We start from the raw sequence: 19,284 nt of genomic DNA on the forward strand, positions 1-19,284 counted from the left end.
CAAAACTTCATTGCCACTGTGACCTTCCTGGATATTTTATTTAAGCCTTCTAAAATTCATTCTCAGTGGCAGCTTAGGTGTTAAGAAGTCAGAAAGCCGCAACCACTTCTTTCTCTTTTGCTTTACTTTGCCTAAACTGGTCCCCAGCTGCAGCCATTTATCCTGTTATCTTGATGGCAGGTGGATAACCTTAGTGTCATTCTGGTGAACAAACAAAGTTTATTTAGATAAACTCAGAAGTTTATTTGCAGTATAAACAGGGTATGATGAGAACCAACCAACCCCAGCAACCCACTCATTCTGTTTACTTAAGTACTGCTCCTGAAAAACAGAAGAGGTGACTAAAATCCTGTCAGGCATTCCTTTTCCATTTGGTTCTTAAAGAGCCTTCTAATTCAGGGGGCCTTTTTCATCCAGTCATGAGGGCTTTCATTGTACTAGCACTCTGCTGTAGTTTTTTCTCTAGCAGAGCCATTCCTCTTGCATTTGAGTTTTCGGACTGTGATGACCCTGATGTCTTTCAAGCTGTTGATGCAGCACTGAAGAAATACAATGGAGACAGGGAAACTGGTAACCAATTTGCTCTATACATGGTGATGGAAGCCAAGAGAACTGTAAGTACATTTTGAAAAAAAACTGGAATTGTTTATGCACTCTGAATCAGCTTATCTCCATCTCATTTGTAAGGGGGCAAGCACGATAGCAAAGTGTCTTCCAAAAATGTTTTGAAAAAATCAAAGTGACTTGCACAGTAAGATACTTGTTCCCCTGACAAGCAGGGGAGTATATTATGTTTTTATCAGCAGAACTCTGTGTGCTGCTGAATTGCTTACTAATGTAAGAACTAAGGAATAGAAAATTTCTATCACCAACACAATTTGTCTTACTATTCCACTCTGTCCTCTTTCTTTGTTTATTGGGAATTCTACCCCTTTCTATCATGTGTAAGTTTTTCAGACCAATGGCAAAACCACACTAATAAAAAATATTACTATAATCTTGACTTGGGAAGAGCTGGTGCCACACATGAAGAGGAATCACCTGATAAAGTTTGGCAATATTCTGACTTGTTTGTGAATTCTATTTGATTGACACCATTCCTAAGTCACAGATCTATCTAGAAGCAGTAGGTGGGTATTTTAGTCGAATAGGGTGACAGCTAAAATTACAGAAGAAAGAAGAATGCAACACGATCCTTTGCCTGGAGTTCTTCTATATAGCCTTAATCTAACAAAAGAGTATTTACCTCAGAGAGGTATACAAAGATGGTATTACCATAATAATGACAAGCATTATTTTACTTGAAAATAACATTAGCATTTTTTTTTTTCTACTGGATTGGATTTTCAGATGTAAACCACAAGAAATCCAGTGTTAGAATATTTTGCACTCCAAAAATCACAGGACATTTTTACCCAGACAGAAATTGACCTCGGAAAGGAGCCATGTATTGCTAAACACTTACAGCAAATTACCCACATCTCCTGGCACATGCCCTCTCATGTTCCTGTTTACACAGGAGATTTTAGCATGTGGAGACAAAGAGTAAAATCAGAAAACCCTTTATATAATTAATATTAAGTAAATTAATAGTCTCACTGAACATTTTTAACATTCTCATTCTTAACAACAGCCAAATGCAAATATCTCTATATTAGAGGTGTAGTACCACCTACCTTCCTTTTGCTGGTGTTCCCAAAGGAGAGATAGGAGTTTCAGAATTTTATCTTAAACAATGCTATATTTTTAAGAATACATATTTATTGCAATTATTATTCATCTTTCCTTCTCTAGATAGCCATCTTTCCTTTTCTTAAAAGATACAAAGTGGAAATCAATTATAACTTTGAGTCATTGATCTGATTATGATATAAAGTAAAAAACAGAGAAAAGGAATCTGCAATTGAAATTTTCTCATATTTGAGATTCTTTTTCTAAAAAGAGTATAGATTTTACTTCTCACTAGTCTCACAATGTTGAATGCATTAACTAAATAGCTGGTTATTACATATTCATGTACATTCATTATTTATAAGGTAATAAAACATAAAAGCTTACTAGTGAAAGACTAAACCTGCCCCAGTTAAAGGCATAGCTGTTCATAATAGTAATGTAATAAACTAATAGCAAATAATACAGAAACAATGCCTTTTCTTACATCATTTACTTACTGAACTGGTTAATTGCAGATTTAGAACACTGTAACAGGGAGCAGAATTTGGCTCTTTTAAAATCCCAAATAGCATATCTGATGTAATTCCATATAAGTCAATTTCTACCTGCTGAGGACTAAGTCTATTATATTTTTAGAGCCCCTTTTATCCTTTTTTTACAACTATTATATGAGGTACCTTTACACTTCTTTCTACCTATAGCAATACACAACAGGAATTAAGAGAAGGCAGAATATAATTCTGTGTCTACTACATCAGTGTAAATCCAGTATATGCCAACCACATCAGCTCAGCCTCATTTTTTTGGTAGCACTAAGGCAAGAGTTATAATTTAATCCTCCCAGCAGAGACAGAGAAAAATAACTGGATATTTTAGAATAATCAGCGCTAAATACAGCAGCTGCCTGTTTGTATTTGAAAAGTCACATTGGCAGAGCATTTTTAGTGGCTGTAAAATGTTAGTAAGTTCTGATTTCATATCTTCTCTAGAGGATGAACCACTAACCGTACAGTGTTGTCACTATCACCTGTAGGCACAGGCCTGCTACCTGGTTTATGGCAAGGATGAAAATGCCCCCTACTGATTTACCAAATTCTGAAGTACTTACACTGGCCAGGCCAAACTTTGCTTAATGTTTTTTATTTCATCTCATGGGATTCCTGAGGCTGTCCTGCCCTGCAGCCCAGCCTCCAAAGCCTGTAGAAAACTGCAGGCACTGCTCAAGGCTGTCTCCAGAGCACATCCCTGCTCCCCCCTTCCCGGGCAGGCCGGGCAGCTGAAGTTCCCTGGTACCACCGAGCAGGGGCTGTTTGGGCACTGCCAGGCTGCCTCAGGCTGCTGCCTCTGGGCTCCAGGGGAGCTGTACAGAAAGAAAGTGGACAGATCTGGGAGGAGGCCAAGAGTGAGAGTGAGGGACTCAGACAGGAGCACAGTCCAAGCTGGTAATTATGCTAACTATCCAAGCAGCCACCCAAAATGGCTTTTTTGGAGTACATTTGAACGAGAGTATAAAACCTAACTACTTCTTTTTGGTTCTAAACCCATTGGTACTACAAGTTAGAATGAAGGCAGTTAAGCATATTGTATGCTTTATATCAACATATTGTCATTGTAGGTAAGGGCTAAGTAATACAATTAGGTAAGTTAATATTTGAACTACCAAGATCTGAGAGACCAGCAGCTAATGGGAAACCATACTATAAAATTTAAGGTAACTAAATAACAGTGTTTACTTTTTTGAAACTCTTATCTTTTCACTTGATTTATTACCATGCAAATGTGTATATTGTTTTAATCCAGGCAGGTCCTGACCCACAGTTCTATGTGAAATACAGACTACTTGAAAGTACTTGCACCACTGAAGAAAACAAACACTGGCAAGACTGTCATTACAAAGTATCTGCAGAGGCTGTAAGTATCTGTTCTCTTTAAAAGTTCTCTGCAGAAACATAAGGACCAGGACTGCAATTGCCTGGGGAAAATACAGCAGAAGAATTAACTTTTTAAGCTGCATTGCTTTAGAGAGCTTATATGACTACAGTACAGAAATGTGTACAACCCCAAAGTTAACCATTATAGTCCTGAGTTTTCCAGTACAATCCTGAATATACGCAGAAAGGAACATTTCAGTGCTTCAATATGAAGGTTCACAATAAATCCAACATAAGATTTGTGCACTGTGACAGTGTAAGGACTGCAAAACTTGGCATTAATTATGTATAATGGAAGCTTGCAGAACCAAATACTGACATGGAAGCCACTATGGCAGAAATTTAGGCAGAGGGCTTCCAGCAGTGCCCAGCATGTCTGGCTCATGCTACCAGAGGGCACCCAGGGGAGGTAAAATGGGGGCACACACTGCAGGGACACTGCACATTCCCAGGGCATGGCACTGCTCTTTCCCACAGTGCACAGGAAGGGATCATGGTGACAATACAATTTGAATCTATGTGAAATGCCATGGCCATTGCTGCATACCTTGTACTAGTAGAGAGGAAAATGGATAAATACATAGCTTATACAGTCTTTAGTCATGGGCATGTGTTCATTTCCATTATTCTGACTGTAAAGTCTTTAGTTAATCAATGCACATCATACAAATACAAAGCATCATTCAAGTCATCTGCTCAGTTTGTCCCCTACTTTCCTCACAATCAACAAAACTGATCCTTTTACAGTAACAAACCAGCAAGTTAGACACTACTGCAGACATACACATAAACCTCTTCCCCAAAATCAGTCTGCAAGGGTCAGCTGTGTTCAATAGCTAAAGCACTGTATTTTTATTTAGCAAGTTTCAGACAATTGTTGCCATATGTTTTTGCAGAAAACAGGAGAATGCACAGCTCGAGTTCATATGAATGATGCTGATAAAACAACTAATGTTTCACAAGAGTGCAAAATTTTCTCAGGTATGTAACTATTTGGGACAGCATTCAACAAAGACACAAATAAAAATGGAATAAATAAAATACTGAGACTTTCAGGTAATTTTAAAGGTAGAAGCTCCTTATCATTCTAGTCAGACATTTATAAATAATACTTTGTAAGCAACTATTGGTTAAAGATAAATTTTAACTTCACTGTTATACACTTATAGACTAAATCAGTGAAGCACAGGCAGTTTCTGCCCAGGGTAATAAAATTCAGCATGTATGTGTAGTGAGTTTCTTCAAGCACTAGAATTATGCCAAATTAAAATTAGTTTGCTTAAGACCAAAAGCATGCTAATAACTTAAGAGACTGGGTGCAACTTGTCACACTTCAACTTTCTGTCCTTACATTTTTAAACATAAAATTGTCCAAGGAATTACTGGAAAATACTTGGTATGACAAAATTGCACCTTCATTTTCTCCAAACTGAAAATTAATGAATTCTTGCTGTTAAAGTTTACCAAAACAAATATTTACCCCAAACAAGGAAAGAAAAAAAAAAAAGAAATAGAAATCTGGCAGTGACGTAATTATGTAAGAGACAAATCTTTTACACCTTAACAATAAGAAGTACTACATTTTTCACCTATAAGACACTCATATGACTATTAAATTCACATAGGAATTCTCCTTATTAAAAAGAAATCACATTGTTTTAGAGATTTCCAACAGAGATCTCTATGCCTGGTGCTCTGAAAGACATACCCAAGGTCACTTTAAAATATCCATCTATTAACTACAGAAATATCCCCCCCAATTTCTGAGATATTTGGCAGCCGGTATATGCTTTTTGTTCCTAGCTATCTTGTTTAAAGCTGAAATGGCTTTACCTACAGCGTCCTTCTAGGAACTGCAGTATAAAGTCCATGTTCTGCATTGAACAAATGCTGCATTTGTAGGGCAATGGTGACACCTAGTTGCCAGCAAAAGTTGTGTAAATCCCACAGAGAACACATGGGAAATTTGTATTTGAATCTTTGCTTAGAAAGAAAAAATCCCCATATATAAATTAAATTAATCAGGTATTCAGCCTAAGGAACTCATCTCTTCTTACAAAATAATAACAACTCTGGAAAATAATACATGTTTGTTCAGCATAGTCCTTACAAAAATGCTGAGACCACAGCTGGTCTAGAAGTGAGGGTTGGTTCTGTTTTGTGACTGCTTACTGAAAACGTGGTCATACTTTTCTGTAAGGTATCTATTTGTCATTACTGAGTCAACATAAGACATACTTTGGTTATTCCTGACAGATGAGGGATTTCCCCACTGTATTTGAACCACACTGTTCAGCCTCTTTGGTGGAACAGTTCAATCTAACTGACCCTGGACTGGTTTCCTGGCTGGTGCAAACTGGCATAACTTCCTTTAAGCCAGTTTATGCCAGCTGAAGATCAGGCACATAAATTTTACTTCAATTCCATAGAGACCACATATTGTCCCACTTCCATTCTCAAGCTCACTGACTTGTGAAATTAATTTATGTACTGAACTATAAAATTAATTTATGAAAATCCAGTCCATGATTACTAGAAAGGAAAGAGAGTTAATAGGATTAGTAGTAGGAAACAGGAGTTTGAGCATCCCTGTCAAGCTTGTCTATTCACAGCCAGTCCAGCTGGTTCAGCCTGAAGGTAGCACCAAGTGGCAGCCACAGTGACTGGTAGGGAGAGCAGAACAGTCCAGCTACAATCCCTGGGGCACTCAGAGTCACAGCAGCTCACATGGCTGAGCCCAAACCCCTCTGCTGAAGTCCCCATCCTGAAAAGTGGTGAGGACAGCAAGCAGCTGCACACTGTGGGTGAGCTTTGAAGAATCTGAAAACCATCCCCTTAGTTCAGCCTTCCTGGATGGATGAGTGATGTACCTTCCTTAATAGTGTCAAAACTACATGCAAGATTTTTCTGAAATTCAGTAATTGCTGGAATGGGGTTCACTGGACCCTAAGGTTATGGACGGCCCCTGCCACTACAACCAGACCATGTTCCTAAATATAAAAATGTCTTTGTAGGCCTTGAAACTGGAATATAGGGTTTTCTTATCTCATAAATTAAAAGCAGGAAAAGTTCTTGCTCACTCCCAGTTAGGAAAAATGAAAACCTAAGGCTGTTTTGCATGAAACCCTATAATTTTTGGTTTTTCTTTTCCAGATGTGTCAAAGATAAGCCTTACTGAGGCTCCATGTCTTGGATGCTTTCATCATATATCAAGTGATGGCTCAGAAGTGTCAGAAATTCTGAAAAAAGCCATTCAAAAGTTTAACAAGCACAGTGATGAACTTGCCCTTTTTAAGCTTGTGGAAATAAAAGAAGCTCAGAGACAGGTTTGTGCATGATTTTTCTCTGAATTTTACTGAAATAATCCAACCCAAAGCAGGTACTTTGTTTGTTTTTAGTATGTTTCTGATAGTAAAGCATACAAAATGCATATATAGGTAGACTCAGTTACTTCTAAGCAGTGTTTAGCACCAGTTTATTTCCATTCTGGTCTGGCACATGCAACCTGTATCATCTCAGACCCTCCTGGGTATTTCCTTTAGCCTTGCCCTGAGGCTCCAGCAGCAGCAGATCCCTCCTAGGGGCTGAGCCAAAGCTGCCAACCTGCACAGATGTCTCTCACACTCACCAGCCTCTCAAACAGCAGCAGGCATCTCTGTTTTTGCAGGCAATAGGGCCCATTTGTCAGCAGCTGCTATGCGTTATAGGACAGGTAAAGCCCACATAGGAAAAATGGGTAAGAGAACCCAAAACCCCAGCATGCCACTTGCTGCAAGATTTCTGCTCATGGGAATATCTGCTTTGCAAGAAACGACTACTCATGTTGCAGAAATTCTGTGTCATCTGGTATTTCATACAATAATTCCTTCCCTGTGAAAGGCCCTCCTATGGATTGGTGTGACATTGCTAGAAAGTAAAGCTTCTTATTTGGCTTTTAACTAGTGTACAACCCAACAGTAAACACAGACCCTTTTCTTTGAACCTGTGTATATTTACTAAGCCAAAAAGAAACTTCTAGTCTCATGTCGGCTTGACTCATGCTTTAAACCAGACTGTCCTTATTATATTTACTGATGGCAGCAATCCTCTGCTGAAAGACAAACTTGCACAACATTTAAGGCACATGACAAAGTGTTACAGACAGACTGCAATCCAGCAGCTGGAAAGAGAACCATCGTGTCACCTCTGGCAAACAGAGAAAAGCCAGAGCTCTCGAATTGATCTGGGATAACAAGTTCTTATACTTGATTGTTTTTCCTTTTTAATACAATGTTACCTGGCCCAACACTATGATTTGGAGATGTTTCATGGGTGAGAAGAAGTAGCCACTGTTAGGAAAATGGAACAGCTTCCTGGACAGAAAAATTTTAAAAAGGGTTATGAACCTGGAGAAAACAGTGTGTGTGGGAAGGTAAAGCCCAGGATAGACACAATTATGGGTAGATGATAAATGCAGAACACTCAACAAAAATGATGCCAGCAGTATAAAGTTACATTATTCAGATACTGTTTTACTGTGTCCCATGCTCAGGAATGCAGGACTTGCCAGGCTGTGTTACTGTAGCCATCTATCTAGACCAGCTTCCTGTCACAGGCAGTAATAAGTAACAGATCTTTGGAGGAAAGGGCAAGAAACCCAGCAGTGTGAGGCTGCAGGCCTGCCAGAAGTGGACACCAAATACAAAGTGCATTTCTAATAAAAGCAGGACTTAGTTGACATTTTGTACTGCAAGGACAAGATGGTTTTTTGCTGTCCATGAACAATCTGTGGCTTAATGAGTGGAAGTGATTTGATAGATAGAAGGCACTAAATGTGTAGTTTTGTTTTCTTTGCTAACCTCATGTAATAGTTTAACTTTAAAGTTTGCATTGTTTTACATAATATATAACTAAATATCCCTTCCAGGTGGTAGCTGGATGGAATTATGCAATTAGATATGAAATTGAGGAGACTAATTGTACCAAAGACCAATTTCAAGATTTAACTCCAGAATGCAAAATCACTTCTAGAGGTGTAAGTAATCTCAAAAAATCTGTTTATCAAGAAAATATCACATTAATCATTGAGATCTGACTCAAGAAAATACTTATAGTCTTGCTTCATTTCACGAAGTTTAAATCCAGTCTTACACATAACTGTTTATGTAACTAGTACATCCATGTCTTCTGAATCAGTGACAAAGAGGACTACTGAAAGGTTTACAGATTACACCATAGAATCTAATCACTTTTACCCAAATAATAAATCCCTTGAGAATTTTTTATCCAGGTATTCCAGGAGTTACTCATGTACAACCCAAGAAGTGATAATTAAAATTAGCACAATTTCCAGCCTAAGACATATTTTCTCAGAAAAGTCAGTAGCTGAATTATTACTTAACCTTTACCACAGTCCAAATAATAGCTTCAAAAGAAATTTATTAACATAATTGATACATAATCCAGCTAAACAATTGTGCAAACACAGGTACTCTCTTGGCTTCACTGACCTGGAACTGAAGGAGCTGTACCAAAAATAGAGGCTTCCTTTCTCAACTGACCTCACTGAACCAGCTCATGAGGGCATCAGAAAAACAATTTGCAAACACAAGACAAACAGCAGGAATGCAGAGTCACTATGAACAGTGGTGGTAAATGGGAGAGGACAGAATGGCATCCATTTCATCTGTTGAGGAAATGCACCATTGAGTGTTACTTTCAAGAGCCTCTCCTGTTCAAAAATTAATCCTTGTACATCTCAAGAATGTTTCAGAAGTATTGCTCAAAAAAGGAAAGAATGACAGCACTAGTAAATAACAGAAGCATGAGAGTCAGACTAGCTAAAGCAAATCCCTCCACTACCCATGTGCCCTTAAACCTTAACCAAGTTACTTAACCAGCTTGAGTCTGAGTTTCCCCAGCTGTCACCCAGAGGCGATGACTTCTGTCACCTCACCTATTGCAGGAGCACTGCCTCAGTCACATACGGCTTTGGGCACACAGGGTTTCTGGGATTAGATCATAAGCACTTATCCCCTGAACTTGCCAGTAGATCATTGACAGATATTAGAATACCATATTTCAAGAATATTCCATACCTTGGAATGACCAAATTCTAAGGAAGTTTTCTCATAGCTTTATTTAGCTCTGTACTGTTAAACTTTAAATGGGAGGGCCAGGATTGCACTCTGTATTCAACACACATATGAACCACTGAGCTACACTGGGACATTATGTCAATCCCTTTAACCTGGATAATAAGCTTTGACAATATTCTTCATCAGTTGTCCTAAAATACTACTAAGTAGATTTTTAATAATCACATTTTTGAGTAACTGTCATGGTCCTAAGGTCTGAATTTTAAGTCTTCCTTCTTATTTTGGGTTTCTTTAGTCTTTGATAAATGATTTCACAAAAACCTTTCTTAAAATCTCTATATATCAAGATATCTCTTTACCCACCTATGTTGATGCTTTGTAGAACTTTGGCAAATCTGCAAAATATGACCTCTGCTTACCACAAAACCTCAGTTTTTCCTGGATGTATTCATTGCCCCTAGTTCTTTGCTTATTACTGTTTTTAATCACTGGAATGGTGGAATTGGGTTTAGGCTGTATAATTTTCAAAAACCCCACTATCAATATCTGCTTTCTTCCAGCTTTAAGATATCAAGGCTGTTTTAAGCTACGATGGTTTCCTTTAGAAGACCTGAGAAAATACAAGAAACTCAGTACTGTTTGATTTAATAATTGTGTGATTTTCTTTTTGGTCTTTACAGTTTGAGACAGAAATTCCATAGAGTTCTCCATAAAATATGATTTTGGCTTGTAGACATTCTCATTTTTTTTCTTTAATGAACACATACAAATAGTTCATTTGGCTTTTATTTTAGGGTGTTATTTTCTCTGAGTGGTCCTTTTGAACTCTGATTATTTATTGCCTCTGCAGACTGTCGAGAGGAGAGGAGAGGAGAGGAGAGGAGAGGAGAGGAGAGGAGAGGAGAGGAGAGGAGAGGAGAGGAGAGGAGAGGAGAGGAGAGGAGAGGAGAGGAGAGGAGAGGAGAGGAGAGGAGAGGAGAGGAGAGGAGAGGAGAGGAGAGGAGAGGAGAGGAGAGGAGAGGAGAGGAGAGGAGAGGAGAGGAGAGGAGAGGAGAGGAGAGGAGAGGAGAGGAGAGGAGAGGAGAGGAGAGGAGAGGAGAGGAGAGGAGAGGAGAGGAGAGGAGAGGAGAGGAGAGGAGAGGAGAGGAGAGGAGAGGAGAGGAGAGGAGAGGAGAGGAGAGGAGAGGAGAGGAGAGGAGAGGAGAGGAGAGGAGAGGAGAGGAGAGGAGAGGAGAGGAGAGGAGAGGAGAGGAGAGGAGAGGAGAGGAGAGGAGAGGAGAGGAGAGGAGAGGAGAGGAGAGGAGAGGAGAGGAGAGGAGAGGAGAGGAGAGGAGAGGAGAGGAGAGGAGAGGAGAGGAGAGGAGAGGAGAGGAGAGGAGAGGAGAGGAGAGGAGAGGAGAGGAGAGGAGAGGAGAGGAGAGGAGAGGAGAGGAGAGGAGAGGAGAGGAGAGGAGAGGAGAGGAGAGGAGAGGAGAGGAGAGGAGAGGAGAGGAGAGGAGAGGAGAGGAGAGGAGAGGAGAGGAGAGGAGAGGAGAGGAGAGGAGAGGAGAGGAGAGGAGAGGAGAGGAGAGGAGAGGAGAGGAGAGGAGAGGAGAGGAGAGGAGAGGAGAGGAGAGGAGAGGAGAGGAGAGGAGAGGAGAGGAGAGGAGAGGAGAGGAGAGGAGAGGAGAGGAGAGGAGAGGAGAGGAGAGGAGAGGAGAGGAGAGGAGAGGAGAGGAGAGGAGAGGAGAGGAGAGGAGAGGAGAGGAGAGGAGAGGAGAGGAGAGGAGAGGAGAGGAGAGGAGAGGAGAGGAGAGGAGAGGAGAGGAGAGGAGAGGAGAGGAGAGGAGAGGAGAGGAGAGGAGAGGAGAGGAGAGGAGAGGAGAGGAGAGGAGAGGAGAGGAGAGGAGAGGAGAGGAGAGGAGAGGAGAGGAGAGGAGAGGAGAGGAGAGGAGAGGAGAGGAGAGGAGAGGAGAGGAGAGGAGAGGAGAGGAGAGGAGAGGAGAGGAGAGGAGAGGAGAGGAGAGGAGAGGAGAGGAGAGGAGAGGAGAGGAGAGGAGAGGAATTATTGGAAGAATGCTTGACTTATTCTGTTAGCAGGAAGGTATTAGGATGTGAGCTTGCTCATTATTTCTAAATAACAAGGATCTGTTTTGCATTTTTGACTCCAGCGTGTAGCTAAATGTGAGGCCAAAGCATTTCAGAATCTTCAGGCAGAGATTGTAGACACTGCCAGCAACTGCAAGCTTCCAGGTATGTCCTAGGCACTATCAGTTCTGAAAGTTCCACAGTTTTCAGTGTCTTTTATCGTTATGTATTGTTACTTTTTCTCCAGCCTATCTGGACACAAATATTGTTCCCTGTAGTAAACGCTGCATTCACATCCATTCAGACTAGATTTTACTCAACACACAAATTCACTGCCAGTTACATGCACCTCTTGTTTCACCCAAATCAGGTCTTTCCATATGTGTAGCTGTTCCCTCTCCATGTTTTCTGATGACCTACAACTGGCACACGCAATTCTTGTTTCTACGAGAGAACTGTTGTTAAATGTCCCATGTGACATTAGGTGCTGATGGTTCTTTTAGATAACCAAGACATGATATTGCTGATCATATAAAACTCAAATATATTTTGTTTTCATTTCATAGACCCAAATATGAAGAGTTCCAGAGAACAGGGCTTGAAACTGTTTTCCCCAGCCTTTATCTACATTGAATCTTTTGTTTCTTAGATCTGAAACCTGTTGTTCTCTTTCAGTTGAAGAAACGGTAGATGCTGCCATTTGCCCAGGTTGTCCAAGGATGATCCCAAATGACAGTCCAGAACTGAAAGAACTACTGAAGGTTTCTACAGAGAAGTATAATTTGGAGAGCAATGATGATTTCTACTATAAAGGTGGCGAAATACGATCAGCAACAGTTCAGGTTGGGATATATCACAGAGATGAGGAACAAACGTGACATTATTATTGGCCTGAGCTGAATGTTACCTAAAGTTTGTATTTAGATTTGAAATAATGTTTTTGTCTAAGTGCTGATACATGATGTAACTGAAATATCCATGCAGTTTTCCATGTAAAATCTAATCCATACTTGCTTGAATTCAAAAATTTTCCATCCCTTGAATTTTCTGTTTTTCTTAAAACAAAATGTTTTTAAAAGGATGTGAAGAAGATTGGGTCAAGGCATTTGATTTCTATGTATCTACCCTACTTTTTATCCTCATAACATACCTTAGACTTTTAAAGTATAAAAGTTTTATTAGACAGGACTACTCCCTTGATCCACCACACCAATACTCTCCACATTATTTTAAGCAGTGTCCACCCTACAGATGTTGTATTGTCCAAAATGAGGCATCTTAATTTCTCTTAAAAATGTGTTATTTAATATACAGATTGTGCTGCCAATAGTACTCTAGCTAGATTCAGAAAAGAACATCTGTGCATAACTTAATACATACAGATAAATAGAACTTAATAAAGGATGAGGAATCAGGGAGGATAATATTGGTCAGCGTTTGCATAAGCCTTGTTTAATGTCTCAACACATCAAAACAGAAGTTTAGGATAGAACTGAAAATTTCACAGTGGCGTAGTTCAGAAAATACTTGGTCATAACTACTCCTGAGCATGAGGTATCTCTGGAGAAGGCACTAAAAACACACCAGAATTTTTCCAAACAGCTCATATTATCTTACTGATAATATCTGTGGCTTTTCTTCTTTCAAACTTTTTCCTTCCTTCTGACTTTCCCTATCATGACTGATATTAGCATGCATACACCTTTAAAATAGATTTCAGGGAAATAGAATTTCATGTCTTGCCTGATGTCCCTGAAGGAAGATATATTATTTCAAGTTCTGTGAAAAATACTATGAGAACTCATAGCAGGCACATTCTTGAACCCATGCAGTTTCTCTCTTTAATGCGTTTGGCAAATAGGTTCATTTTCAACTAAGCCTGTTCATCACACACTTTGTTTTACTCACATTCCACTTTTCTGACATCATATTTGGCTCTCTACAGTGCTATCACTAATGATTTCATCTGATACTAATGAAATTACTACAGACATTTAATAATTGTGGCCCAAATATTATTCTGACCTTTTCTGTTTCCTTCAGCTTCAATGCTAGAATTTTTGAGAATAGGAACTGGAGTAAATAAGTTACTTGATTAGAAGCAGATAAGTTTACTGCCAAATATTTTAATATTGTTCTTCATATATGCTGGCCCAGTGGTTAGGACTTGTAGAATACAAGTAGTATAAGCTTGTAGAAAATCATCTTTCCTGTGAAACTTTTTTAGTAAAATGCCTTTAGTGCAGAAAGCTTTCTTGCTCATTTTTCAGGTGGTTGCAGGAAAAAAGTATCGAGTAAAATTTACAGTCTGGAAGACAAACTGCTCTAAGAGTGAGTTTGAAAAACTTAATGAAGACTGTACAGTCACATCAAACAGTGTAAGTAATGATAATCTTGCCAACTGTAATGTTTCTAATGGACAAATTAATTTGCATCAGAAACTGTAAATGATTAAGTAAAATCACATCCTGGGTTCTGTTACCTCTTTCAGTAAACTTTTGTTCTAAGAAGAAGGGCAGCTTTCACTGTTTGTAACCCAAGTTAAGAACTCCTGAAACTTGAACTGCAGCTGCGGGATCAGTGCTCACTGCAAAACCAAAGGAACTTTCTTTTGATAATAATCAATCAAAGAAAGGAGAGGAGAAAGCTGCTGCCAAATGAAATAGCTGCAATACTCCTTACTCTGTGGACTTGTAGTTAAGGAAAACATGAGACTGAATTGTTACTTGTGAGCAAAGGAATGACATTTCTGGAGTGCGTGCCATGCTGTTGATAGTGAGAAAATGTGCTCTGGACACTGGAAAGGAATGCTGATAGGGCCAGAAACCACTAGGAAGGGGGTTGTTTGGGGAAAGGGCCTTTATCTACCATCTCTTTTCCCACCATATGAACAGTGCTTTCCTGTGAGATTTTAGAATTTGTTAGTGCAGCAGGCACTAAAAGGAAAAAACAAGGCTTTATTTAAATTTCCCAATTTCCCAATTTTTAGTAGAAGAAACACCATAAATAAAAAATATTTCTTAGGAATATCATGCAAAAAATATTTCTTAGGAATATTATGCAGTTAATGCTCCAAAAGTGATGGAGGTGGAAAATCCAATTTTCAAAATTTAATCTGAAATCCAAATTTGAATTAAAATGTTCACAAAGGCATACTGCAACCTTGAAAAGCTAAGCTGTGATGTGTCCCAATACAGAAGTATCCATCACTAAGATAGATTTCATAAACACTTGGTAAAGGTTCCAAGGATTTTAAAGCATTATTTTTTTTAAAAGTTTCTTTTTTAGGCTCAAGTCTCTTCCTTTGTGTCTGAAGTTTTGTTGCCTTAATGTGTTGGTTTTGTTTTGTTAACAGGAATCGCTGTCATGTGATGCAGAAATTCTCGTGATCCCGTGGCAGGATAAAATCTATCCCCAGGTGAACTGCTCTGAGGAGCAGCAAGTGGTGAGATTCTTCTTCATTACCCATCCTATTAAGCAGAGCGTAAGATTTTTATCCATTCCAAATTCTCCCATATTTTATACCAAAAATAAAGGAACACAGTTCTCTTAGCAGCCTCATTAATGTCACACTCTTTTCTCTCACCCTCTAACCTCAACAACCTGTTACATCAAAGCAGTTTCACCACAAGGTGAGACAACGGCCAACAGGGGCGACACTGGCACAGGGAGAAGTTCTGGCTGTTGGCTGCTCCTCTGCACTCTCAGTTAAGCTCTGGAGTATCAAGCCCCATCAAATCCCCCAAATTGCTACTCATACTAGGTTTAAAAGCTGAAATAAAAATGTATTTGCTGGCACAATAATTACACCCCACCGACTTCCAAAGCTCTGTGAACCTTTTCATATGAGTGGAGTGGCACCTGCTGCAGCTGTCAGTCTCTGCACAAGGATCTTCCCATTTCTTCCTACTCAGCTCCATGATGGACTAGTGACACTGAAAAAAGGCAGATTAACCTGCCCTCATAACTCATAACTTCACAGTACTCAGCACCTTCATAACTACAATATTCATTTGTTATGTATCAACTAATGTCTCTCCTCTCTATTTTCACTACAATATTTTATCCATATCAACTTTCAAATTTAGCTTCAATGCAAATAACTCTGATCTGCAGCTAGACAATGATCAGAGACTTTGGTGGAGAGAAATGAAACTCGTGTTGTACAGTGACTGTACACCATGCGTTCACAGCCTTTGTCTTCCAGTCGAACACTGATGAGGGAGTAGAGATGACTCAATAACAACAGAATGTTTGATATTATCAGCTTTAATCTCTGTGTGTTATTTCCAGGCAGTATTCTGAAATTAATATGTCAAATCTAGAAGTAATAATTTTAATAGTTACATTTTATATAACAAAATTACACAGATCTTCTGTATATTCTGCCAATGATGGTATTCAGAGATGTTAACTTTCAGCATAGATTGGTGCTATACATGGGAGTGTAGCATTCTAACAAGTGCCAGGACATTTAGTCCTAGAATCCAACTGTATTGTTCATAAATTAAAACAGTACATGTATTTTGCTCTCTGTAGTATAATTCCTCTCTTACACTGACAAAACTTCAGTGATAATCAGAAAACTTCAGAAATTTTTCTTTAGCTGCTAAAATACTCCAGAATTATTTGGGAGGATGTTTATGTTTGTATACTTATCACAGAAGAGATACTTCTTTAGATTTTAGTTTAAAAATCTGCTAAATGATTAATGTACTGCAATGAACCAGCTTCTGAATTTCCCACATTTGAAGCAATTGTTCTGTTTCATGTAACAAACGTGGCTACCATTGCAATGTTTTGTAGGTGTTCTTTGCAAGAAGGCCTCCTGGATTCACACCTTTCCGGAGCACTGTGATGCGAAACCAGCCACGTACAGTTTCACTTGCTGATAAAAATGAAGGGGAAAGTCAAAGCCCTAGCACAGAAACGAGGAAAGACGATGGACAGGAACCAGAAGGTGAAGGTGAACCTGAGCACAAACACAGGCACAAACACAGGCATAAGCACAGGCATGGAGTTAAAAAGGATCATGACAATGACAAAAGGCATAGGCATGACACTGGTTGTGGGCGCAGAAGTGGCCATGGGTGTGGGCATAAAAAACACAGTAAAAAGAATAAACATAAACATCCAAACCCCAAATCTTCTGAGGAGTCAAATGAAAGGGGTTTTAATCAAAATGAAACACTCCCATCATCTACTGCTGAAACAGCACTGGAGCTGGTTAGTACAGGGGTTGCAAGGGAGGAAACCAGTAAACCTGCAGAGCCACTAATTTTTCCTGATACTTCTTTATTAAATGGGTTGCCAGATCGCCCAGAATCTCCTCGCCCCAGATGTCCTGGAAAACCATGGAAACAACTTGTGGGCTTTCCAGCCCCTCCTAGCTTTCCCAGAGAATTCACAAATGAGGATCTCTTGCCTTCTGCAGCAGAAAACATCAATCCAGCTACAGAAAACAACGAGGAAGACTTTGATCTGAGAGATGCTTTAGCGTAATTCAAACATTGCAGGATCCTTTTCAGAAATGTTACAAAGAAAATAAGAATACTGCCTTTTGAAATGTATAAAACACAAAGAGGCAAAAGCTCATATTCTGTTAACTAAAATACTCAAGTAGGTCACCAGCACTTCTGGGGACCTAAGACCATGTGGCAATACTGTGTATTTGCATATATTTGCAAATATGTAAATCTGTGTAAATCATCTGCCTCAGTTTTCTATAAACACAAACTTAATCACCGCATCAAATCTTACTGTATTATATTTGAAACAATGTCAGAAAGAACTTTGCAGATTACATAAAGAATCTCAACCAAATATGGGTAAAACAAGACAATATAGAACCAGGGAGCCTCTCTTAGATATGTGAAATACTTTTTCTCTCATTTACTGGACTGAATCATTTAAAGAACAAAATAAAACAAAGGAACCTTTTAAACTGTTAATTTCCTTATAAACAAATCAATATTGTTACCAGTCTATCACTAGCAGTTGCTCTGTTGGAGGAGATAACAGGGACAGCTGAGAGAATCCTAAATAAAGCAGATTTATTATTCCCTATACATATTATGTTAACTTCCTAGAGAAGCACATTGATTGCCAGATTTTCATTCAGCAGAGACAGTCAAATACTACAGATCAGATGACAAAATTACGAACTCTTGAGACACCTAAAATTTGTATGCCTTCTTCCATTATTAGATTGTGCATAATTTTGAGACTGGACAGATTTTTCTATCCTGGGTATCTTCCAAAGGTTGAGTTTTTGGTGCAATGTATTAGTTAAAAAGCACCAAATATTTCTTGCGAAATAAAATATGTTTTCTCTCTGTATGGATGTGAGAACTTATTCAGCTGAAAAAAACCCAAAACCCACACATAAATAAATAAATAAATAAATAAATAAATAAATAAATAAATAAATAAATACTTCAATGCCAAATAAGTTCACCAGTTTGAAATGCTACTCCATCCTGTAAAGAGCGACAGGGTGAGGTCCTACAAATGATAATGCTTCACTGATTTTGTTCTAAAAGACCACATTACTTGAAACCACAGTGGAAATGCCCTTCACCATAGCTGCAATTCCGCTCATTCCAACTGCTAGGATTGCTGTAGCATCAAGACTTTATACTCAACAGCTGCAAATGGCTCCTTTTGTGTGCGGTGCTTCTACAGTCAATGAGGAGGCACTAAACAGAGGAAATTTACTCAGACAAGGCAAAAGAGATGGGAACAGGATTGGGAGTCTTGGCATAACAGGCAAAGGATGATCTCTAAAGAGGAGATAGCTACCAAGAAAGGTCAGAAGACACAGAAGTGGAAAGAGCACAGGCAGGGTGGCATGATATGGCTGGGGTGAGAAGAACAAAAGAAAACAGCAAATTAGTGGTAAAAATTGAAACACAGTGAATGTGATGGAAAAGTGGGTAATGGTACAATCATCAAGGAACTAAGAAACTCAAGAACTCAAGAAACGGGGCAAAAATAAAAATAAAAAAGCAAGAGAGGGGGTCTCTGTTTGTGTAGGAGAGTCCCCAACACATCACAGAACAGAACTCATACTGCCTGAATCTAAGCATTCCCTGACAGTGTAGACACACCTCCTGTTCTCAATGCCTGGTTCCTTTTATTCTAATTACATTAGAAAATTCATTATTATGTATTGAAAAAGTAAGGTAATCTAAAATTAGAAACAGTGCCTGTGAGAAAAAATTTAGCATGGTTGGGTGCATCTGAAATTTTTTTTACACAGTATAACTGGCTGCCAGATAGGGATGGATGGAGGCAGACACATATCTATCACAACTGACGGTATCAGAGCCATTATACTTCCTTTCTTTCTGAAAATAATAATTCAGAAGTCGTAAAAATTAGCTGAAGCCAAATTTTAAAGAAAGATGCAGTAATAATAATCCCTGGATCCATCACTAATCAAATCCAGCCTTTATAATTCATTCCTTTCCTTGCAGCGTAATATGAAAAGGCTATCTTCTTGTTTTGACAAGAACTAAACTTACAAAGCTATG

At 39.0% G+C, this 19,284-nt stretch overlaps 1 protein-coding gene and 1 long non-coding RNA gene across 4 annotated transcripts in view; one reads left to right on the forward strand and one right to left on the reverse strand.

Annotated features, from left to right (window-relative positions):
* LOC140684693 (uncharacterized) overlaps positions 1-19,284 on the reverse strand; it is a 115,992-nt gene that overhangs the window by 91,211 nt on the left and 5,497 nt on the right. The gene's annotated exons all lie outside the window — the stretch shown is intronic.
* Positions 309-18,088, forward strand: KNG1 (kininogen 1). 3 transcript variants are annotated; one of them, XM_030280050.4, is made up of 11 exons: positions 315-614; positions 3,475-3,585; positions 4,502-4,586; positions 6,759-6,931; positions 8,512-8,619; positions 11,833-11,914; positions 12,425-12,591; positions 14,020-14,127; positions 15,105-15,194; positions 16,556-16,715; positions 17,064-18,088. In XM_030280050.4, exons 1-11 carry the CDS (start codon positions 420-422, stop codon positions 17,249-17,251), a joined length of 1,467 nt encoding a protein of 488 aa, XP_030135910.4. In that variant the 5' UTR covers positions 315-419; the 3' UTR covers positions 17,252-18,088. The 3 variants fall into 3 exon arrangements, with proteins under 3 accessions (XP_030135909.4, XP_030135910.4, XP_012431087.5); XM_012575633.5 differs by having other exon boundaries at positions 317-614; positions 16,556-16,709; XM_030280049.4 differs by having other exon boundaries at positions 309-614; positions 16,556-18,088.

The sequence above is a fragment of the Taeniopygia guttata genome, chromosome 9 (genome assembly GCF_048771995.1).
Source record: "Taeniopygia guttata chromosome 9, bTaeGut7.mat, whole genome shotgun sequence".
Taxonomy (NCBI): domain Eukaryota; kingdom Metazoa; phylum Chordata; class Aves; order Passeriformes; family Estrildidae; genus Taeniopygia; species Taeniopygia guttata.